We start from the raw sequence: 26,316 nt of genomic DNA on the forward strand, positions 1-26,316 counted from the left end.
CTGGTGTTGGCAAAACTGGACAGCTACATGTAAAAAAATGAAACTGGATTATTGTCTGACTCCATACACAAAAGTAAACTGGAAATGGATCAAAGACCTGAATGTAAGTCATGAAACTATAAAACTCATAGAAGAAAACAGGCAAAAATCTCCTAATATAGACAAGGGCAACTTTTCCCTGAACACATCTTCTTGGGCAAGGGAAAAGAAATAAAAAAATAAACAAATGGAACTATATCAAACTAAAAAGCTTCTGTACAACAAAGGACACGATCAGCAGAACAAAAAGGAATCCTACAATATGGGAGAATATATTCATAACCAACTTATCCAATAAGGGATTAACATCCAAAATATATAAAGAATTCACACACCTCAACACCCAAAGAACAAATAATCCAATTAAAAAATGGACAGGGGATCTGAACAGACAATTCTCCAAAGAAGAAATTCAGATGGCCAACAGGCACATGAAAAAATGCTCCACATCACTAATCATCAGGGAAATGCAAATGAAAACCACAATAAGATTCACCTCACACCAGTTAGGATGGACAACATCCAAAAGACAAGGAACAACAAATGCTGGCAAGGATGTGGAGAAAGGGAACCTTCCTATACTGTTGGGGATAATGTAAATTGGTGCAACTGAAGTGGAAAGCAATATGGAGGGTCCTCAAAAAACTAAAAATAGAAATACCATTTGACCCAGGAATGCCACTCCTAAGAATTTACCCAAAGAAAACAAGATTCCAGATTCTATAAGACATATGCACCCCTATGTTTATTGCAGCACTATTTACAGTAACCAAGACATGGAAACAACCTAAGTGTCCATCTATAGATGAATGGATAAAGAAGATGTGGTACATATACACAATGGAATATTTTTCAGCCATAAGAAGAAAACAAATCCTACCATTTGCAACAACATGAATGGAGTTCAGTGAAATAAGCCAGGCAGAGAAAGACAAGTACCAAATGATTTCCCTCATTTGTGGAGTATAACAACAAAAGAAAACTGAAGGAACAAAAGAGCAGCAAACTCACAGACTCCAAGAAGGGACTAGTGGTTACCAAAGGGGAGGGGTTGGGAGGGAGGGGGAAGAGGATTAAGGGGGGCACCATAATTAGCGTCACAATAGAGGTAGGTCACGGGGAAGGCAGTATAGCACAGAGAAGACAAGTAGTGACTCCATAGCATCTTACTGCGCTGATGAACAGTGACAATGGGGGTGGTGAGGACTTGATAATATGGGTGAATGTTGAAACCACAACGTTGTTCATCTGAAACCTTCATAAAGTTGTATATCATAAAGTTGTATATCAATGATTCTTTAATAATAAATAAATGTTTTAATAATAAGCTAGGAGAAAATATACAGTTATAGGTCTTATACAGCACATGTATACATAAATTTTTAAAAATCTTACAACTCAATAATAAAGCAACCCAATTTTAAAATGACACAAGATTTGAGTAGCTATTTCACAAAGGTATACAAATGTCAAATAAGCATGTGGAAAGATGCAAAAATCATCTGTCGGTATGGAAATGTAAATCAAAGCCACAACGAGGTTTTACTATGTACCTACTGGAACAGTTATGGAGTAAAATGGAGACAAAGCAAGTGTTGGCTAGAATGTGGAAGAACTGGAACCTTCATTGTTGATAAGAATGTGAAATCGTACAACTATACTGGAAAACAGAATCACAGTTTATTTAAAGGCTAAACACACATTTTACCATACAACGTAGTGATTCCAAACCTAGGAAACTACCCAAGAAAAATAAAAACATATGTTTATACCAAGACTTGTATGTGAATGTTTGTAGCATCATTATCAATACCATCAAGAACTGGAGAAATGGATCAGTAGGGAGAGCCGAGAGCAGCCCCCAGGGAGTCCTGCGCAGCCCTGCTGCTGCCGGCCTAGTCACCATCACACCCTGGGAGGGGCTGCAGCCAATGGATCAGTGCCCGTCACCATCGCCACAGCCACGAGCACTGGGGCCGAGACCCCACCGCTGCCGCCGCCACCCCTGTGCTCAGTGCCGCTGACTCCAAGCCCAGCACAATGAGCAGGGAGCAGAGGCCCAGGTGCCTCACATCCACGGCGCCTGCCAGCAGGGACAAGAAAGCCATCACAAGGAAGGTTTGGGGAACAGTAAAATGGTTCAGTGTAAGAACTGGATATGGTTTCATCAACAGGAATGGCACAAAGGAAGATGCATTTGTACACTGATTGTCATAGAGAACCACCGTGGGAAGCACTCGCAGTGGCGGGAGATGGAGACTATGGGGCTTCACATTGTTAAAGGAGAAAAGGGTGCAGAGGCAGCCGCTGTGACAGGCCCTGGTGAATTCCAGTGCAAGGTGGTAAGCACACAGCAGACCATAACCATTAGAGACGCCATTACAGGGGTCCTCCATGCCAGCAGAATTACCAGAATGGTGAAAGTGGAGAAGGAATGAGGGATGGGAGGTGCTCCCAAAGTCCAGGCCCCACAGTGTAGCCCCACCACAGGTGACAGTGCCCACCTTACTACATGTGACCCCACTGGCGTGGACCATGGTGCTCCAGCCCTCCTGTGGAGGTCGAAGTGGTGGAGGGGGCTGACAACCAGGGGGCAGGAGGACAAGGTAGTGCAGTGAGACAAAATGTGTATCAGGGTTACAGACCAGATTCTGCAGGGGTCCTCCCCCAAAAGATGGCCTAGAGAGGACAGCAATGAAGAGTATACGGAAAATCAAGGAGAGAGACAGGAGGTCAGCAGCCACTTACTGCTGGTAACACCACATCTTCAGCTACTGATGAAGATGCCCAGAAAGTCCTAAACCACAAATGGCAAAGAGACACAGCAGCCAATCCACCAGCTGAGAATCTGTCAGCTTCGGAGGCTGAGCAGGGTGGGGCTGTGTACATGCTGGCTTACCATCTCTACCATCATTCAGTTTAGTTATTCAATGAGAAGAAATGAACATGAAATTCCAGCAATGAGAAATGAAAAAGGACTAGAGCTGAGGCCTGAAGTGCTTTGCTTTTTGCACATGGACGAGATAACCAGAATTATCTGCATTGTCCATGCAGCATGGGGTTTTTATTATTTTTACCTAAAGATGTCTCTTTTTGGTAACAACAAACATGTTTTTTTATAAAAAGCCTGGTTTTTCTCACTTTTTTTTGTAATCATTAATATACAATCACATGAGCAACACTGTGGTTACTAGATTCTCCCCATTATCAAGTCCCCACCACATACCCCATTACAGTCACTGCCCATCAGCGTAGTAAGATGCTATAGAATCACTACTTGTCTTCTCTGTGCTATACTGTCTTCCCCGTGCCCCCCACTACATTATGTATGCTAATCGTAATGCCCGTTATTCCCCTTCTCCCTCCCTTCCCACCCACCCTCCCCAGTCCCTTTCCCCTTTGGCAAATATTAGTCCATTCTTGGGTTCTGTGAGTCTGCTGCTATTTTGTTCCTTCAGTTTTTGCTTTGTTGTTATACTCCACAGATGAGTGAAATCATTTTGTACTTGTCTTTCTCTGCCTGGCTTATTTCACTGAGCATGATACCCTCTAGCTACATCCATGTTGTTGCAAATGGTAGGATTTGTTTTCATCTTATGGTTGAATAATCCATTGTGTACATGTACCACTTCTTCTTTATCCATTCATCTATTGATGGACACTTAGGTTGCTTCCATTTCTTGGCTATTGTAAATAGTGCTGTGATAAACACAGGGGTGCATATGTCTTTTTCAAACTGGGCTCCTGTATTCTTAGGGTAAATTCCTAGGAGTGGAATTCCTGGGTCAAATGGTATTTCTATTTTCAGTTTTTTGAGGAGCCTCCATACTGCTTTCCACAATGGTTGAGCTAGTTTACATTCACACCAGCAGTATAGGAGGGTTCCCCTTTCTCTGCATCCTCAACAGCATTTGTTGTTCCTAGTCTATGTTGGCCATCCTAACTGGTGTGAGGTGATATCTCATTGTGGTTTTAATTTGCCTTTCCCTGATAATTAGCGATGTGGAGCATCTTTTCATGTGTTTGTTTGCCATCTGAATTTCTTCTTTGGAGAAGTGTCTGTTTATATCCTCCACCCATTTTTTAATTAGGTTATTTGCTTTTTGGGTGTTGAGATGTGTGAGTTCTTTATATATTTTGGATGTTAACCCCTTGTTGGATATGTCATTTACAAATATATTCTCCCATACTGTAGGATGCCTTTTTGTTCTGCTGATTGTGTCCTTTGCTGTACAGAAGCTTTTTAGCATGATGTAGTGCCACTTGTTCATTTTTGCTTTTGTTTCTCTTGCCCAAGGAGATGCATTCACGAAAAAAGTCGCTCATGTTGATACTCAAGAGATTTTTGCCTATGTTATCTTCTAAGAGTTTTATGGTTTCATGACTTACATTCAGGTCTTCGATCCATTTTGAGTTTACTTATGTGTATGGAGTTAGACAATGATCAGTTTCATTCTCTTGCATGTAGCTGTCCAGTTTTACCAACACCAGCTGTTGAAGAGGCTGTAATTTCCCCATTGTATATCTATGGCTCTTTTATCATATATTAATTGACCATATATGCTTGGGTTTGTATCTGAGCTCTTTAGTCTGTTCCATTGGTCTATGGGTCTTTTCTTGTAGCAGTGTCAAATTGTCTTGATTATTGTGGCTTTGTAGTAGAGCTCGAAGTTGGGGAGCATAATCCCCCCTGCCTTATTCTTCCTTCTCAGGATTGCTTTGGCTATTCGGGGTCTTTTGTGGTTCCATACAAATTTTAGAACTATTTGCTCTAGTTCGTTGAAGAATGCTATTGGTATATTGATAGGGATTGCATTGAATCTGTAGATTGCTTTAGGCAGGATGGCCATTTTGACAATATTAATTCTTCCTACCCATGAGCACGGGATGTGTTTCCATTTATTGGTATCTTCTTTAATTTCTCTCATGAGTGTCTTTTCTCACTACACTCATAAAGGCTCTTAAATTGTTTCATATCTGGTCACATTGAGATTTTTAAGAACCTCATTTTTAATTTGTAATAAAAGTTTACAACTTTTTTTTCTAAAAGGTCAACAAATGGCAAGCACCTGTTAATAAAGATCTTAAAAAAAACTGCAAACAACCCAAATTAACTGATAAATGGATAAGCATAATGCAACACAAGAGAATACTTTATTCAGTAGCCAGAGTGAACTTTTGAAAGTGTAAATTAAGATTTGTGATTTTAAGGTTAATTGTATAGAATTGTATACAAGAGAATTGTACGAACTTTGTTAACAGTTTAAAAATATTCAACACTATACAAGTTTATATGATGTTATGTTTTGGTACCTGTATAAGTCATTTTAAACTGACACACCTTGTTGATTACGTGCTGACTCACTTTCTGGCATGAAGCAGAATCTGGGCTCACAATTGCTGTACTTCTCTGGATTCTCCTTTAGGTTTTCTGACTCCTGGGCCAGGTGTCCATGTTTAGCTCCATGATGAAGGACCCCAGCTTCTGCAGGATATTCTTGTCTACAAGGTAAAAGGCAACAAGGATATGGCTTCCACATTGTCCTTGTGGGCTCTGGCTCATGCTCATGGGATACTAGCCTGCTTAAGATCATCCCTTCTTGCCTACCTGCCTGTGTACTTCAAAGGCTTGACTGGAGTCAGATCTGTTTCCAAGCTCATATAGCTGTTAGAACATTCAGTTTCTTGCAGGTTGTCAGCTCCCCTCATTTTCTTGCAGGCTCCTAGTTAGAGGCTGCTTTTTCAGTTCCATGCTGCATGGCCCTACCCACATGGCAGCACACACCTTGGCAGCTTGCTCCTTCAAAGCCAGCAAGGGAGAGGGGTGTCTCCTAGCAAGAAGAATTATAGTCTGATGTGATATAGTGAGATGCACATGATCACATACACCCCATTGTCTTTGCCAAATTCTACAAGTTGGAAGCAAGTCACAAGTCCCGTGCACACTCAAGGGGAGGAGCTCACACAAGGGCTGAAACCAGGGGGTGGGAATATATAATTATTATGTAATAATAACCCTAGAGTCTATCATGTCCCCCCTGGTCCCAAATAATTTGTGTCCCTCTCACAAGAAAAATACATTTACTCCCTCCCAAGTCCTCCAGAACTTCATACCACTACAGCATCTGCTCAAAGCCTAGAATTGTATCATCAAATCAGATCCAGGAATGGATGTGGCTTCTTGAGTATAGTTACTCTGAATCTATAAAACTGAAGACAAGCTATGTGGTTTCCAACACAACAAACACATAATGAAGGAATACACAGAATAAAATAGTTACAGACATTCTGTTTAAAAGGGGGAAAGTGGGAAATGCATGGTGAAGAGATGTTTCCAGTCCAAAGTAGTTTGGAAATCCAGCCTAGCAAACTCCTGCCAAATTTCCTTGATTAGATTCCAAGCCCGGGAATAATCCATGCAATGCTCTGCCCTGAGTGATCTTTCCTTAAACATGCTTGCAGCTGAGTACTTTTATCATCCTGCTTCCTGCCAGGGGGTTCTTGCAGAACTAATAGCTTCCTTTGATTTTATACCTTTCCTACCCCTTTCAGATTAAGTTGGCAGTGCTTTTGCTGAAATAGATTTCTTAAGTACTTTGTGGGTCTCCTGTCCATTTCCCTTTACATAAAAGCAACATTCACAGTTCTGTTTAAGACAGGCCTTCCTTTCTTTACCTGCAGTAAAGATGCTGAGATGGTTAAAGGGCAACTCAGTTAAACCTCCAAAAGGGATTCATTTCTTAATTTCAACATCTTTTGCCATCTGGAGAGACTGAGGATTTTCAAAATCATCAAGTCCTGGTTCCTTTTTGTTTGAAAGTTCTTGCCCTCAAACTCTCTCTCCTCTTGCATTTTACTATGCACAGCAGGAAGAAACTGGGTCTTTGGAAATCTTAACCAGACGACCAGCCTCATGACTTGTTCTGCTTTTCATACAACTGCAGGGGACAATTTTTAAGCTTTCTGGTATATCTAACAAGGCGAACCTCTTCCTCTGGCTTCCAATGACATGTTTCTTACTTCTTTTTGGGCCCTCATGAGCAGCATCCTCCAAGTTTGGATTTCTATCAACAGTCTATTCAAGGCAGCTTAGGCTTTCCCTATCATGCTCCTCAAAATTCTTCCAGTCTCTAACCAGTTCCACAGTCATTGCACTGTTTTAGGTATTTGTTACAGCAGCATTCCACTTGCAGTTACCAAAACTGGCTTTATAAGTTTAATTGATAAGATCTACTGGAATTTTAAGTGCACAGGAAAGTTTTGTATGTTGGTAAGACATTTCAAAACCCAGCACCTCCAATATGAGCTACTCTGAGATAATATTTTTCTACTTTTGAGTTTGACAAAATTACTATATCACTAGGAAGGTAAAGAAATGTATATATTTTTTAAAGATACTCTATCCTCGGGAGAATACAAGGATACTCATAAGTATAGTGATAAAGACAATATAAATTTAGATATATAAAGATACAAACTTAAATATGTAACAGTTTAAGTTTAAAAATATAGTAGTAAGTGTTGTGATCACTGTGATGTTTCATTTGTGTGTCTCTCCTTTATAAGGTATTTACGTCATTTAAAAGATTCAGACAGACCCAAAATTAAACCCACACATATATGGTCAATTAATATATGACAAAAGAACCATGAATATACAATGGGGAAAAGACAGTCTTTGCAATTAATGGTGTTGGGAAAACTGAATGGCTACGTGTAAAAGAATGAAACTAGATCACTTCTTACCATATATAAAAGTAAACTAACTGGATCAAACTAAATGTGAGACAGGAAACAACAAAACTCTTAGAAGGAAACATAGGCAAGAATCTCATGACTATCAGCATGAGAAATTTATTTCTGGAGAAATCTCCCTTGGCAAGAGAAACAAAAGCAAAAATAACAGTGGGACTACATCAAACTAAAAAGCTTCTGCACAACAAAGGAAACCCTCAACAAAACAAAAAGGCAACCTTCCATTTGGGAGAATTTATTTGCAAATGATATATCTGATAAGGGGCTAAAATCCAAACCTGAAGAGATATTTTTCCAAAGAAGACAGACAGCCAACAGACACATGAAAAGATGTTCAACATCACTAGTTATCAGGAAAATGCAAATCAAAACCACAATGAAATATCATCTCACACCAGTCAGAATGACCACTGTCCAAAAGATAAGAAATAACAAGTGTTGGAGAGGATGTGGAGAAAAGGGAGCCCTCCTACACTGTTAGTGGGAATGTAAATTGGTCCAGTCACTGTGGAAAACAATATGGAGGTTCCTCAAAATGCCACTTGTGGGAATTTACCCAAAGAAAACAAAATCATTTATTCAAAAGATATATGCACACCAATGTTCATCGCAGCATTATATACAAGAGCAAAGGTATGGAAGCAACCCAAGTGCCCACTGATAAATGAATGGATAAAGAAGATGCAGTATATATACACAGTGGGATATTACTCAGTCATAAAAAAGAGGGAAATGTTGCTATTTGTGACAACATGGATAGACTGGATGGACCTAGAGGGTATTATACTAAGTGAAATAAGCCAGGCAGAGAAAGACAAATACCATTATGATTTCACATACATGTAGAATCACAAAACAAAAAAAAATAGACACACAAATATAGACAATAGACAATTGAGTACCATAGGGAAGGGGGTTGGAGGACAGGTACCCTTCAGTTTGAGGTGAAGGGGATAAAGAGGTACAAACTAAAAATTGTAAACTGAATTAGACATAGGAATGTAAGTACAACATAGAGAATTTAACCAATAACATCGTAATACCTTAGTATGGTAATGGAATAACTATACTTATTGTCGCAAGCATCTAGTACTGTATACAATTATCAAGTCACTATGTTGAACATCTGAGACCAACATAATATTGTGTATCAACTTTACTGCAATAAAAAAAGATTCAGATAGAAGATACTTATGAATTTAGGGGAATCCAGTTAGTTTATTAATAACGTTTAAATTTCTGGAACAGTTATATTTGTTAAATTCATACATTTTAACTTTTTTAGTTTTATAAGGAGTGTTTGAATTTTTAAAGAAACAGTTTAATCCATTTATATTTTACTATGCACAGCAAGAAGAAACCTTAACAAATTTGAGTATTAAAATACAAATAGAAGAGATTATTCCTCCCAACATACAGAGGCCCTTTGGACATTAAATAATTTAGTGAGATGTGTGCATTCCAAAATGATTCATGTAGGAGATACTGAAAACAGAATTAAGGAGACAAGAGCCAGGACCCCCATCAGTGGCTATTTGGCCAGAGTGTGAATGGTGGCTCCGAAATGCTGCTGTTCTGACGCCCTCTAGCGGTTCAGACCGCAAAGCCCACCTTTCCGGAGCACGAGCATTGTTTGTTGCTAGGTTATCTCACTCTCCAGGAAGTGTCATTTGATTAGCAAGACAAAAAAAAAAAAAAGTCCAGAAATTCTTCTGCCAATGTTGTGAGATACCCACTCAATCTTTGTAGAAACCCCTCCTGCGTCGCTAGGCGCTACAATCTGCTTTGAGTATCTCTAATAATTACAAACTGCTGCTTTTTTTCCCACTGACACTCTAGCCCTGTAAGCTGTGCTGAGCTCTGCACTGACCTCTGGAGCTGCACAGCGCAAGTTTAGTCTCTCTCCCACCTGACAGCACTTGAAATACTCGAAAACAGCTTCTTGATGTCGTCCTCCCCCACAACACAAATCACCCCTCACCCCACCCACCCTCCTCAGGCTTATCTTCTCCAGGCCAACACATGACACATGTAGTTCCTTCCCCTGCTCTTCATTTGGCCCAGTTTCCAGTTTCTGTCCCAGTTACTCTCCTCTGGCGGCATTTCTGGTGTGTCAACAGCCCCTGAAAACAGGCCGAGATGGGGCCCGCGGGTCCCACGGGCTGGTGGCCGCCGACCTCCCACCGCACACTCTACTCCGAGGGCTCTGCGCTCTTTCCAAAAGTTTGTCCAATCATGGCCCGAAGGATGATATGCCTCTTATCTGGATTTTTCCCATATGAGGCAGCATCACACTTGCCTTACTTATTTATCCTCTTTGTAGCCTTGAAGTGAAACATTTTTTGGACAGAACTCCTCAGTTTCCTAAATGATACTGGATGGAAACACCCACAAGCAGATGACCAGGTCTGGGTGAACTTTAGCTACCACTGGTCAGACAGCTCAAAAAAACCTCAAGAATGACCTACTCCCTTATGAGACTAAATCTTGCAGCTTGAGAATGGGTTCTGCTCTTCAGGCTGAGGACATCTGACTAATCTAAATCTGTCTGCTGTAGTTTAAACTCATTTTCTCTCATATCATCCTCTGTGGGCTCGGAGAAAAAAAGGCTTGGTGTCAATAATGTAACATCCCTTTAGAGTTTGAAGACTGATATTCAGTCTACTCACACCTCTCTTCTCTGGACTAATGTAGACTTTTCCCTGAAGGGCTATTTTTCAAAACCTTTCATCATTTACTTTGTGTCCCCTGGCTCCTTTCCAATTTCTCCATAACATCCTCCACTTATGGGCCCCAAGACTGAACAATGTTTTAATGACTGATATTGGCTATAGATCAAGAATTATATCTGTGAAAATATTTCCACTATAACATAGCCCGCTATTACAAAGATTTATATACCTAAGGAGTCTCTGGCTGACATGTTACAGGTTGTTTCAAAACTTTCTTTGTAGATCAGATATGTGATATTTGGGCACATTTTTCCACAGATGTTCTGTGGAACAATGTTCTATCTGGTACTTGGGCTTCCAGCCCAGCCTATAAAAGCCAGTTTAAGTCACAGAGCAATAATATCAGGTTGAATTTCTCTGATCTTAAGAATAAGAGATACAGGATATGGAATGGGAATTTCTTCCCCAATTTCTCAGCAGAAGCAGCTCCTCAGAAACACTTTGAAATGGGTGACACTTAACATTGGCTATCTTCCCTTATTCTTTCCTGGCCTCCTCCCACCTCCTCTTTGGGTCCTTATTCCAGTACCCTAGCTCCCAAGACCCCTGTGTTGCCTGAAGTCTGCAAAGGTGCTGCCATACTCAGTTCTCCATGCTTCACGAGGTCTTAGCTCCCCTCTCCCATGAGCTCAGCACCCAGGCTTTGGGTGAAGCTAAGTTTAGCCGGGTGTTAGGATGACAGGCATCTCATTGAATCAATTGCCAAGAATGAATGATGCCTCTGTTTTTAAATGGGTATCTTAGTTATCCAAAAGACTCTCATTTAACAAAAGAGAGAACCCAGAAACAAACCCACACTTATATGGTCTGAATATGACAAAGGAGGAAAGGATATACAATGAGAAAAAGATAGTCTCTTCAATAAATGGTGTTGGAAAAACTGAAGTCTTGTCCACTGTTCGCAGGAATGTAAAATGGTACTGCCACTGTGGAAAACAGTATGAAGTTTCCTCAAAATGTTAAAAAAAGAAAACCATATAAACTAGTAGTTCCATTTTTGGGTATTTACCCAAAGAAAACAAAAACACTAATTTGAAAAGATACATGAACTTCTTTATTTATTGCAACATTATTTATAATAGCCAAGATATGGAAGCAGCCTAAGTGTTCATCAGTAGATGAATGGATAAAGAAGATGTGATACATATATGCCATGGAATATTTGCCACAAAAAAAGTGAAATCTTGCCATTTGCAACAACATGGAAGGACCTGGAGGGTATTATGCTCAGTGAAATAAGCCAGGTAAAGGAAGACCAATACCATATGATCTCACTTATATGTGGAATCTAAAAAAAAAAAAAATCAAACAAAAGAAAAAACAAACAAAATAGAAATAGACAAATTCAGAGAACAAACTGGAAGTTGCATGGGGTAGGGGATAGGAGAATGGGCAAAATAGGTGAAGGGGATAAAAAGGTACAAAGTTCAAATTATAAAATAAAGTCACAAGGATGAAAAGTACAATACTGGAAATATAGTCAATATTGTAAAAACTTTGTAAGGTGGCAGATAGTAACTATACTTACTGTGGCAAAAATTTTGGCTTGCGGTGAAAGGCATGTACAACTGTACACCTGAAACTAATATAACATTGTATGTAAACTGCATTGCAATAAAAAAGACTCATTTGTACAATTTCAAGCAGTGTACAAAAATTTTAGAAATACAGGTTATATGGGAGAAGATTTTGTTGAACATGAAGTCATTATTGTAGGTGTGCTTGTTCTGCCTGCTTGGGAGTCTATTCCAAATGGTACCTGCTTTGCACAGATTCCCTCCTTCCTCCATTTCTGAATCACAGATTATATGCTCCAGAATGTTTTTCAGCAGTTCCATGATTTTTTAGATTATTTTTATTTTGAGAAATTGAATGAAAGCACCCAGGTAAAAAAAAAGAAAGTACATACTGTACATTTCCATTTATACAAAATTCTAAAAAAAGCAAACTAACCTATAGTACAGAAAGCAAATCAGTGGTTGCCCAAGTTCAAGGAAAGATAAAGTGGATTACAAAGAAGCCTGAGGAAAAGGTTGGAAGTGATGGAATGCCCACTGTCTTGATTGTAGCAAAGGTTTCATGGGCATATACACCTGTTAAAATTTACCATATTGTATACTTTAAATATGTGTAGTTTATTGCACATCAATTACACCTCAACAAAGTTGCAAAAAAGAAAAAGGCAAAAAGACTCACCTGTATGCACATACATATTTTTCCCTTCAGAATTGACATTTATTGACAGCTTATCATATTTGCCTCAAGTTCCATATATAAAAGAAATTAAATAAAACAAATAGCAATGGGGGGGACTTGGATTAAAGGTGGCGGCATGAGAGGTGAGTCAGAGGCCTCACCCTAAAACCACATATAATAAGAAAATATAATTAATACAACTAATCCTGAAAGAGCAACAGGAAAGAAGGCTGCGCCAGACTGCATACACCTGGAGAAAAGAACAGATCTCACGGAACAGCGTAATGTACCAAAGCCGTAACCTGGTGGGACCCAAGCCCTTCCCACAGTCCAGCTGACCAGTGGGAGGAAGAGAAATGGAGCGGAGAGAGAGTGGAGGCCTGGGACTGGTGAACACCTAGCTCTGGAGATGTGCTCTGGGAGCACAAACCTACATTGCATGGTGCTCTGGTCATTAGGGGGATTGGAGAGCTAAGACAGGCAGAATACCTGGAGAGACTGAGATTTTAGCTGCTTGTGGAAAACAGGGATCCACATCTGGCTGCTCTGGGACAAAAGAAAGGCGGGCAGTCTGAGAGACTTCCTAACAGCAAGAGGGCTGCTAAAGGGGCAAGAATTACACAGACCTAACTGCTCAGAAGAAAGGAAAGGTAGACGAAATTGTCTGGGTGCACTCTGCCCAGCAGGTTGGGAACTTTCATGATCTTCAGGTGCTCCAGCCCCCTGGCTGGCTACACAGTTCCAAGGCCCTCCACCGTGATATGCAGCCTGCTGCATCTTCTTCCCAGCCAGCCCACACCTGGCTCGCAAACCAGCAAACCCTGCCCTGGTGTCAGGCCAGCCAGAGGGAAGCCCCACCTACAGCAGTTACAAACACAAAGCATAGAGGCTTATATCTGTGTACTTGGCCCACTGGTTCTGGCAGTGGAGACAGGTGGAGAATCCAGGAAGAAGGAAACAGCTCTTTCCTCCCCCGAGGCACCAACACAGCTCCCCTATGACCCGACATTGCTCCAGAGCCTGAGCAGCTCCAGAGAATAGAGCTACTGGGCACCAGAGGGTGCCACAAACAAACATGAAATTTCAAAGGAACCTGGTTCAAAGCAAAATCATACATACACCAGACAGAGTCAAATGAAACCAATCTCATGAATCTTCCTGAAGGAGATTTCAAAATAAAAATCATAAACATGCTCATGGAGATACAGAAAAATATTCAAGAACTCAGGAATGAATTCCGGTCGGAGATCCAATCATTACAGAACACAGTATCAGAAATGAAACATACAATGGAAGGTTTTAAAAGCAGATTAGATATGATGGAGGAGATGATAAGTGAAATAGAAATTATAGAAGAGGAATACAAGAAGCTGAGGCACAGAGAGAAAAAAGGATCTCTAAGAATGAAAGAATATTGTGAACTGTGTGACCAATCCAAACTGAACAACATTCACATTATAGGGGTACCAGAAGAAGAGAGAGAAAAAGGGATAGAAAGTGTCTTTGAGGAGGTATTTTCTGAAAACTTCCCCAATCTGGGGAAGAAGATAGTCTCTCAGGCCATGGAGGTGCACAGTTCTCCCAACACAAGGGACCCAGGAAGACAACACCAAGACATATAGTAATTAAAATGGCAAAGATCAAGGATAAAGACAGACTATTAAAAGAAGCCAGCGAGAGAAATAAGATCACATACAAAGGAAAGCCCATCAGGCTATCATCAGACTTCTCAGCAGAAACCTTACAGGCCACAAGGGAGTGGCATCATATATTTAATGCAATGAAGTAGAAGGGCCTCGAACCAAGAATACTTTATCTGGCAAGATTGTCTTTTAAATTTGAAGGAAGGATTAAACAATTTCCAGGTAAGCAAAAGCTGAGAGAATTTACCTCCCACAAACCATCTCTACAGTGTATTTTGGAGGGACTGCTATAGATGGAAGTGTTCCTAAGGTTTAATAGTTGTCACCAGAGGTAATAAAGACACAGTAAAGAAAGTAGAACAGTTAATTACTAAGCAAATGCAAAATTAAATCAACTACCCCCAAAGTCAGTCAATATATAGACAAAGAGTACAGAATATGATATGTAATATATAAAGAATGGAGGAGGAAAAAAAAGGAGAAAAAAAGAACCTTTAGATTGTGTTTGTAATAGCATACTAAGTGAGTTAACTTAGACTCTTAGACAGTAAGGAAGTTAACCTTGAACCTTTGGTAACCATGAATCTAAAGCCTGCAACGGCAGTAAGTACATACCTATCGATAATCACCCTAAATGTAAATGGACTGAATGCACCAATCAAAAGACATAGAGTCACTGAATGGATAAAAAAACAAGACTCATCTATATGCTGCCTACAAGAGACTCACTTTAAACCCAAAGACATACATAGACTAAAAGCAAAGGGATGGAAAAAGATATTTCATGCAACTAATAAGGAGAAAAAATCAGGAGTTGCAGTACTTGTATCAGACAAAATAGACTTCAAAACAAAGAAAGTAACAAGAGACAAAGAAGGACATTACATAATGATAAAGGAGTCAATCCAGCAAGAACATATAACCATTATAAATATCTATGCACCCAACACAGGAGCACTGACATGTGTGAAACAAATACTAACAGAATTAAAAGGGGAAATAGAATGCAATGCATACATTCTAGGAGACTTCAACACTCCACTCACTCCAAAGGACAGATCAATCAGAGAGAAAATAAGTAAGGAGACAGAGGGACTCAACAACACATTAGAAAAGTTGGACCTAACAGACATGTACAGAACTCTATATGCAAAAGCAGCAGAATACACACATTCTTCTCAAGTGCACATGGAACATTTTCAAGAATAGATCATACACTAGGTCACAAAAAGAGCCTCAGTAAATTCAAAAAGATTGAAATTGTCCCAACCAGCTTCTCAGACCACAAAGTTATGAAACTAAAAATAAATTATGCAAAGAAAATGAAAAATCCCACAAACACATGGAGGCTTCACAACATGCTCCTAAATGACCACTGGATCAATGACCAAATAAAAACAGAGATGAAGCAATATATGGAGACAAATGACAACAATAATTCAATACTGCAAAATCTGTGGGACGCAGAGAAGGATATGCTAGAGGGAAGTATACTGCAATACAAGCCTACCTCAGAAAAGAGGAACAATCCCATGTGAACAGTCTAAGCTCACAATTAACAAAACTAGAAAAAGAACAAATGAGGCCCAAAGTCAGTAGAAAGAGGGACATAATAAAGATTAGAGCAGAAATAAATAAAATCAAGAAAAATAAAACAATAGAAAGAGTCAATGAAAGCAAGAGTTGGTTCTTCGAGAAAATAAACAAAATAGATAAACCCCTGGCCAGACTTATCAAGAAAAAAAGAGAGTCCACACACATAAACAGAATCAGAAATGAGAGAGGAAAAATTACTACAGACACCACAGAAATACAAAGAATTATTAGAGAATATTATGAAAAATTATATGATAAGAAACTGGATAACCTGGAAGAAATGGACAATTTTCTAGAAAAATACAACCTTCCAAGGCTGGCCCAGAAAATCTAACCAGAGCAATTACCAGCAACGAAATTAAACTGGTAATCAAAAAACTATCTAAGAACAAAATCCCTATACCAGATGGCTTCACTGCTGAATTTTATCAAACATTTAGTGAAGACCTAATACTCGTCCTCCTTAAAGTTTTCCAAAAAGTAGAAGAGGGAATCCTTCCAAACTCATTCTAAGAGGCCAGCATCACTCTAATACCAAAACCAGCAAAGACACCATAAAAAAAGAAAATTATAGACCAATATCCCTGATGAACATAGATGCACAAATACTCAACAAAACATTAGCAAACCTAATTCAAAAATATATCAAAAAGATCATCCACCATAATCAAGTAGGATTTATTCCAGGGATGCAAGGATGGTACAATATTAGAAAATCAATCAACATCATCCACCACATCAACAAAAAGAGGGACAAAAACCACATGATCATCTCTGTAGATGCCGAAAAAGCATTTGACAGAATTCAACATCCATTCATGATAAAAACTCTCAACAAAATGGGTATAGAGGGCAAGTACCTGAACATAATAAAGGCCATATATGACAAACCCACAGCCAACATCATACTTAACAGCAAGAAGCTGAAAGCCTTTCCTTTAAGATTGGGAACAAGACAAGGATGCCCACTCTCTCCACTTTTATTCAACATAGGTCCTCACCACAGCAATTAGACAACACAAAGAAATAAAGGGCATCCAGACTGGTAAGGAAGAAGTTAAACTTTCACTATTTGTGGATGACATGATATTGTACATAAAAAACCTTAAAGAATCCACTCCAAAATGACTAGATCTAATATTTGAATTCAGCAAAGTTCCAGGATGCAAAATTAATGCACAGAAATATGTTGCATTCCTATAAACTGATGATGAACTAGCAGAAAGAGAAATCAGGAAAACAATTCCATTCACAATTGTATCAAAAAGAATAACATACCTAGTAATAAACCTAACCAAGGAAGTGAAAGACCTGTACTGTGAAAACTATGACACTCATGAGAGAAATTAAAGAAGATATCAATAAATGGAAACACATCCCATGCTCATGGATAGGAAGAATTAATATTGTCAAAATGGCCATCCTGCCTAAAGCAATCTACAGATTCAATGCAATCCTTATCAAAATACCAACAGCATTCTTCAACGAACTAAAGAAAATCATTCTAAAATTCATATGGAACCACAAAAGACCCCAAATAGCCAAAGCAATTCTGAGAAGGAAGAATAAAGTAGGGGGGATTATGCTGTCTGACTTCAAGCTCTACTACAAAGCCACCACAGTAATCAAGACAATTTGGTACTGGCACAAGAACAGAACCATAGACCAATGAAACAGACTAGAGAGCCCAGATATAAATCCAACCATATATGGTCAATTAATATATGAAAAAGGAGCCATGGACATATAATGGGGAAATGACAGCCTCTTCAACAGCTGGTGTTGGCAAAACTGGACAGCTACATGCAAGAGAATGAAATTGGATTATTGTCTAATCCCATACACAAAAGTAAACTCAAAATGGATCAAAGACTTGAATATAAGTCATGAAACCATAAAACTGTTAGAAGAAAACGTAGGCAAAAATGTCCTGAATGTAAACATGAGCAACTTCCTCCTGAACGTATCTCCTGGAGTGAGGGAAACAAAAGCAAAAATGAACACATGGGACTACATCAAACTAAAAAGTTTCTGTATGGCAAAGGACACCATCAAATAGAACAAAAAGGCATCCTACAGTATGGGAGAATATATCTGTAAACAACATAGCGGTCAAGGGGTTAACATCCAAAATATATAAAGAACCCACACTCCTCACCACCCAAAAAGCAAATAACCTGATTAAAAAATGGGTGGAGGATAGGAACACACAATTCTCCAAAGAAGAAACTCAGATGGCCAGCAGACAAACGGAAAGATGCTTCACATCACTAATCATCAGGGAAATGCAAATTAAAACCACAATGAGATATCACCTCACACCAGGAAGGATGGCCAGCATTGAAAAGACTAAGAACAACAAATGCTGGTGAGGATGAGGAGAAAGGGGAACCCTCCTACACTGCTGGTGGGAATGTAAAGTAGTTCAAACCTTGTGGAAAGCAATATGGAGGTTCCTCAAAAAACTAAACATAGAAATACCATTTGACCCAGGAATCTCATTCCTAGGAATTTACCCAAAAAACACAAGTTTTCAGGTTCAAAAAGACATATGTACCCCTATGTTTATCACAGCACTATTTACAATAGCCAAGACATGGGAGCAACCTAAGTGTCCATCAGTAGATGAATGGATAAAGAAGATGTGGTACATACACACAATGGAAGACTATTCAGCCATAAGAAAGAAACAATAGAATTCGTGCCTCATATCAAATTTACCGAGTATCATAATTCTTCCAAGTGGTAAAGATACCTCAAGACAAATGCTGGGCATAGAAGCCACAGGGCATAAATATGCAAAGAAGTAAAAAGCTAACTTTTTCAAACAATAAGGCTTCTCTCTCACTTACCAACTTCACATTTCCCTGTATGGCCCCGGAAGATGACTGGTTAGCCAGAGACGGGTAAGATTCCTCAAGGGAGGAACAACCTAAGACAGGCACAGTCGCAGGGGGGCCATCAGGTGAGAAATTGGGGATCAACAGAGGTGAGGCTTAGAACCTCACCCCCCCTGTTCTGAGAGAAATCTTCTGCATACGTGGATGTTTTATTGCCCTGGTCTAGCTTGGATTAACACATAGTCTACAGGCACACACCTGATCATCTACATTTGCTCTCTTACAACACTAAACTATGTTTTCTACCTTTATCTTGTATCTACCTACCACTTCAGCATTTTATTAAAAATAATAATAATAAAGAGAGAAATGTGGTATCCACATATAAATCAAGTATAAAAACCAAATGAGTATTCATATTTGAACTGACTGTTTAGAGTTCATAATGCATGAGCAAAACCGAAAGTTTCTGTGATGACTGCCCTTGTACTGTTCACTATGTAACTTATTCATTATGTAAGAATTTGTTCTACATGTAAAAACTTGTTTGTTATGCCTCAGAAGATTGGAGACTGACAAAAATTAGGCTTGGGGTGGAATAATGATTGTGCATTGAGCATTGACTCCCCTATACAGAATTTTATTGTCGTTAACAACCATTTGATCAATAAATATGAGCGATGCCCTCACAAAAAAAAAAAAAAAAAAAAAAAGGACAGACTTCCAATGGTAAAATAAATTAGTAACCGGGATGTAAGGTATAGCATAAGGAATATAGTCAAGATATTGTAACAGCCTGGTAGGGTGATAGCTGGAACCTAGAATTATGTATATAAATGTTCTACCACTGTGTTGTACACTTGAAACTCATGTAATGTAATACTGTGTGTCAACTACCCTTCAATAAAAAATAATAATTAAAAAAAAAAATAAATAAAATAATAATAATAATAATAGAGAAATGTGGTTTCCACATATAAATCAAGTTTAAAAATCAAATGAATATTCATATTTGAACTGTTTATAGTTCATAATGCATGAACAAAACCGAAAGCTTCTGTGATGACTGCCCTTGCACTGTTCACCATGTAACTTATTCACTATGTAAGAATTTGTACTCCATTAAGAACTTGTTCATTATGCATCAGAAGATTGGAGACTGACGAAAATTAGGCTTGGGGGGGATTAATGATTGTGCATTGAGTATTGACCCCCCTATACAGAAATTTATTGTTGTTAACAACTATTTGATCAATAAATATGAGAGATGCCCTCACAAAATATATATATATATATATATATATAAACACACTTCCAATTGTAAAATAAATAAGTAACCGGGATGTAATGTATAGCATAAGGAATATAGTCAAAATATTGTAACAACTTGGTATGGTGATGGCTGGTATCTAGAATTATCACGTATATAAATGTTGAATCACTGTGTTGTACACCTGAAACTAATGTAATGTAATACTGTGTGTCAACTACCCTTCAATTAAAAAAAAGAAAAAAATAGTAAAAAAAAGAAAGAAACAAATCCTACCATTTGCAACAACATGGATGGAGCTGGAGGATATTATGCTCAGTGAAATAAGCCAGGCGGAGAAAGACAAGTGCCAAATGATTTCCCTCATTTGTGGAGTATAACAACAAAGCATAACTGAAGGAACAAAACAGCAGCAGACTCACAGACTCCAAGAAGGGACTAGCGGTTACCAAAGGGGAGGGGTGTGGGAAGGCGGGTGGGGAGGGAGGGAGAAGGGGATTGAGGGATATTATGTTTAGTACACATGGTGTGGGGGATCACGGGGAAGACAGTGTAGCACAAAGAAGGCAAATAGCGAATCTGTGGCATCTTACTACACTGATGGACAGTGACTGCAATGGGACTTGATAATATGGGTAAATGTAGTAACCACATTGTTTTTCATGTGAAACATTCATAAGAGTGTATATCAATAATACCTTAATAAATAAAAAAAACCAGCAATGAAGTCCCCAATTACAGTTCCTTTGCTTCCTCCCAATGCCCAGAAGCAGTTATCATGAATTTATATCCCAGTCACACGACTTGCAATAATTTCACATGTATACATATGTATTCTTAAATATATTTCTGAGTTTAAAAATCTATATAAATGATGGCATATATATTTTATCCTAAAAATAACTTTTTTCTCATTATCAATTGACATTACATGGAAATATAGATATTTTATGGATATATTGCTACATTTATGTATAATCCATTTCTTCTAATGGCTGTTATGACACTTCATTTCATAATATAATGGAATGTTATAATCCATATCACAATATAATGTAACTATTTCACATTTTATTTACCCATGCCCCCTTTGATAGGCATTCTTGTTGTTTTCAATTTTTCATGATTACAACCAATATCGAAATAAGCAGCAAGGTTTCCAAAACAAACCTCATGGTATTGGCAGTAAGAGTTACTGCACAGTGGCCACCAAGCAGGTGTACAGATGTGTTTTCTATGAGTCAGATGGTGGTAAGGTGGAATGTCCTTTCTCAAGGATCTGTGGACTGCACAAAAATAGCCACACTCATTTCTGTGACCCTGTCTTCAGACTGCAGCATAACAAAGTGGCTCTGTGATGTACCTGCAGAGCTGGAGATGATTCGGAGAACAACTCCAGAGGCCCACAGAGTTTAACTGTGACTTGGACACACCAGGGATCCAAAGCAGATGACTTCCCAAGAAGCAGGTGAGGCAAATGCCTTCTGCTACAAGTCATGACAATTCAACTCTATCCACTGCTGTTTAAATTTTTGAGGGCTTTAATGTTAAATGAGCATCAGAAAATATGTATTATAACACTGTGATATATATGTATTAAACCTACCTCTTTATAGTATTCAAATCTTTCTACTGTGCTTGATTTTTGCTTTCTTGATTTGGTAAAGTCTCAGTGAGGCACATTAAAGCCTCCATTATTGTTGTGTTTCTAAAAACATGTGATTTGTACATTTTGATGCACTGTGATTCTGCATATATAGACTCCCAAATGTTGTATCTTTGTTGTGAATTTAAATTAGTATAAAATTATATCTCAAAAGTATGGAGGAGAACCTCCAGCAATTCAGTGGACTAAGATGATGCAGAAGAGTTCTTCTTCAGCTACTATTCCAGAGAAACACTGGACAAAGTAGTTACACATGTAATTGACAGAAAGAAACTCTCCAGACTCTGGAAACAAAGAAGGAACTCAGAGACTGAGCAGTAAGTGGGAGCTAATGCCTCTGTAGCCTACGCAGTTTGGACAAGCTCTAGGCCCCACGGGTTCCTGGGACTTTAATACCCTTGTAGGCCAAGAACATGTTGTCTCTGGTGTGAGTAAGGAAAGCAACTAGAATTAAGCACTCTGCAAAATCCGAGTTCCTGAGGGCTATCTTGTTGGCAAAACAGGATCAAATTCCTGTGTCTTTAGGCTACAAGTGAAGAAAAAAAGTTCACTCACAAAACTTGAAATCAAGCCTGGGCCATACATACAGTGAGTGACATGAGCTCTGCGTTTTCACTGTGAGGCAGAAATACCAGGCTGAGAAGAAACATAAAAGCTGGTTGAGAACTGGCGATACCTCTAGGGCTCCAGCAGAACCAAACTTACAACCACAGTGAAGGGACAGTCTAACAACTCAGGGCACACCGTTCTTCCCCTGGGGAGGGAAAAATCCCTGCTGAAAATAAGCTCATAATAAAAATTACAAACCACAGTAAGAAAATACCTTGAGGGTCAGATCATGAAATTAACAGGAGAATTAATGCCCCAACAGCAGAGAATAGAGGTCCATAGATGACTATAAAATAAGTTTGTTTTAAATGGCCTACAAGATTTTTAAAAAAGCAATAGAATATATAATGAAAAATAGGAAAACATGTAGGAAAAAAATGACAGATTTAGAAAAGGACCAAACAGTTCTAAGTAAAACTTACAGCCATTAAAAGTCAAAACTAAATTATTTAATATCTAAGTAGAAAATAAGAGAACTGGAACTAAGGAAATGACTCAGAATGTAACACCAATATAAAAATGGGAAAAAATGAGAGTTTCAGAGTCACAAAGGACAGAATCATAAACAATGGAATACCCAAGCTGAGTTATGGAAGGGTTGAACAGAAAAATAGAAAAGAGGTAATATTTGAGGTAATAATGATAGAGAATTTTTTCAGAATTGACAAAAGACGGAGTCTTAGATTGATAAGTATACCCTCTTGGTATCCATTGCTGCACAACAAGTCTAGCTTGTATTTCCAACAACCCAAAAATTTAACAGCCCAAAATTTAAACAGCAATCATTTAAACCATAATGCTGTGGGATTAAAACCACAACCATTTATTTAAATCATAGGTCTGGGGGTATGCACTTGGACTTGGCTCAGCTGAGCAGTTACACATCTGTGGACAGCTGGCAGATGTGGGCAGTGGCCTCACTCACATCAGCCAACTGAGAAATAAAGGAGAAGAGGACAAGGCTCAGCCAGTGAGGGCTCCCTGCACAGAGTGCTCTGTGTTTCACTTGGCAACTGCCATACTGAAGACAAGTTAGTGGTGACCGAACCTCTGTTCAATTTAATGTTTTGCGGCTGGGTTTTCAAATGGACTGTTGTGTAGCATATGCTTCCCTTTAACCAGATTATGAGAAATACTGACTTATTGGGAACAACTGGCTTCCAAGAGGGAAGCTGGATTCATTTTCATTAATGACTTGACATTTCTTTGTCTCTGTTTCAAGCTTGGGTAACTAATCGTTAGTTTTACCTATGACCACTTCACCTTCTGAACTCAGCTCAGAAAACAAATTCTTTGGCAGTGTTAAAATTTGCTCAGCTAGCTGTGCAGTACTAAGGCTTTCTTTTTGGATTATGGTTAATGTTTAAAAGGATCAACAAGAATTACATTTATACAGTCTTTTACATTGATGGATGGGCAAAGTAGGAAAGACAGATCTGGATTGCTGAAAATAAAAGCAGGTAGAAAAATTGGAAATATGGATCAATTAAAAGGAGAAAACAACAAGATTTTCCTATTTTGGGCTTCTTAAACCAGGAATCTCTTTTCCTCTCATCCAAGGAGTGGAAGCTAGAAAGTAATTTGTCTCTCCCCAAATACTGTATGATTTCACTTACATGTAGAATCTAAAAAAACAAATGAACAAACAAAACAGAAATAGACTCATAGAACAGATGATAGTTGCTATAGGGGAAGGGATGGGGGAAATAGGTCAAGGTGATAAAAAGGTACAAACTTCCAATTACAAAATAAATAAGTCACAGGGATGAAATGCACAGGGTAGGGAATACAGTCAATAATGTTGTAGCTTTGTATGTTGACAGATGATAACTACACTCACTGTGGTGAGCTTTTAGTAACACATATATCAAATGACTGTGTTATACACCTGAAACCAATATTGTACATCAACTATATTTCAATTTAAAAACTAAAACAATTTTTTTAAAAAAGAAAGTAGTTCATCTTGACTAAGTAAATTCCATACTAGAGTCTTTGATAAACTTACAGGAAATAAGGAAATCTTGTTAATAATCACCATAAATTTTAGAATGAGAGTAGCCCATTTACCTTTGTTCTGGAAACACTTTGTTCTTTATGGAAAGAGCTTTCTGGAAGACAATCCTCACACAATTTTTCTACCCTAAATATATAGGCTTTTGGGCAAAAAGCTGAGGGGTAAGAGACAAAAGTGTCCTAGGAAACACCTGTCCTAGGAAACTCCTAACTTAATACATTTAGGACTAGAATGTAGGGCCAGAGGATGAAGAGTCAAGGAAGGGTGGGGACAAGAAATCATGAGGTGCTTTAGGATGAGAGGGGCTGAGATGGCATCCTTAGACCCCAAATTTCCAAGGATGGTACCTGTTTCAAATATTCAGACTCCCTGTCTTCACAAGTGCCCTTTGACTTGTCATAGGAGATGTTCAGCTGTGCGGTTTTGAAAATCTGTTCACCATCAACACAGGAAGTCTACGAGGCTAGAGGGGTAGAAGGAGTCTCTCCTGCTACCTGGACAACCATTCTTATTTTTAATGATTCTGGGTTGTTGGTGACCTTGTCTGGTTGATCTACAGATCTGGTGTCCCCCTTTGGCCTTCTCAGACTTTGAAGTCTCCTTTTTGCTTTAATGACCAATTTCTAGTCATGTCACCTCACACATATCACACCCCATTTTACTCCAGCAGAAGAAAAATGTCCAAATTGGATGAGATCCACAAAATGTGATGGCAAAGTAGAGCTCAGGGCTAGAGCAACAGTTTGGCTTTTTGACATTTCAGTAAGGAAGACTTTTCTGCAGAGTACAGAGAGGGCACCTGCTGACCCTGATGACTGATCATTAGTGCTTCTCACTTTGCGTTAAGATACTGAGAACCAGGAAGCAGTCTTCCCAAGGGCAGTGGTATCAAGGCAGGCCTGACATGGCCACAAGAAGAGCTTGAACAGAAACTCACATAAGCTGCTTCCAGCCTGAGTCTGCCTTGGCCAGCCCATCAACACCAGAACATCTCATATCTGCTCCCTCTTCCACATGTGAGTCTCTCATCAACCCAGTCACAGCCCCCATCCCATTTTTAGTAAGCCTTTTGGAAAAGTGGTCTTTTCCAACTCAACATGCTTCTTGCTCTTGACATTCAGTGCAGCCTCACCCACGTATACCTGTTGTTGGTTCTCCCAGTTCTCGTAGGCTAGACTCTCCTGGCATAACCTACACAAGCTAGTTATGAATTAGGCATTCACTCTTTTAACACAAAAAACCTGAGGAAGACTTTAAATTCAGTTTTAAGAGGGTACAGAAAAGACTTTCTTTTCTCCTTCCACCTCTCAGCAACAAGGAGAGAAACAGAAACACACATGTGGCACTGAAGAAACCAGTAGACCTTTCTGTTCTCAAATCACAACATATGAAGACAGAAAGTCACTGGGAGATTCTGGCCTTAGCAGAGTGGAGAAAGGTGGAACTGAAGAGCCTGCAGAGATTGAAATATCCAAACAGCAAACTGATTTTGTGCCACACATGCCCTGGAAAGCTCAGGATCTGAGGCACTGGTTGGGTAAGGCAACTGATGAAGAGAGGGAGCTCTGTTCAAAATCTATTTAATAAGCATCTGGTCATTACCACAACCCAAAGTGATAAAAACACTGCCCTACATACATATTTTGGGGGGAAAAATAAACCATAAAGTTTTTAGTATGGTGGGTGTTAGATTCCAGAGTAAAAATACTGAATGATGCAAATGTCCCCCTCAACTCAGCTGCAAAAATGCCAGTAGTTGGCTTAAACCCTTTAAGGAAATTGAAAGATTCTTCTCCCAAGACATTAATGGTCCCAGAGAGAAGTCCAACAAATACTGACACCTGACTTTCCCTCTCTGAAAAAGCCAGCGTGCTGCCACACACAGCAGTGGGGTCAAGGGGGTGACAAGCCCCTCCCAATCTCATATATTTCTCATTTGCTGGTTAGAGCCTA

General features: G+C 39.0%; 1 protein-coding gene and 1 pseudogene across 1 annotated transcript in view; one reads left to right on the forward strand and one right to left on the reverse strand.

Moving 5' to 3' along the window:
• The window catches only part of LOC130682657 (uncharacterized), a 75,106-nt gene that overhangs the window by 16,104 nt on the left and 32,686 nt on the right, over positions 1–26,316 (reverse strand). The window contains exon 3 of the mRNA XM_057497505.1: positions 5,381–5,541. Within this exon, the coding sequence (XP_057353488.1) occupies positions 5,381–5,541 (161 nt within the window). The remainder of the gene's footprint in view (positions 1–5,380; positions 5,542–26,316) is intronic.
• On the forward strand, positions 1,410–3,320 carry LOC118926772 (Y-box-binding protein 1-like; annotated as a pseudogene).

Source organism: Manis pentadactyla, chromosome 2 (genome assembly GCF_030020395.1).
Source record: "Manis pentadactyla isolate mManPen7 chromosome 2, mManPen7.hap1, whole genome shotgun sequence".
Classification (NCBI taxonomy): Eukaryota; Metazoa; Chordata; class Mammalia; order Pholidota; family Manidae; genus Manis; species Manis pentadactyla.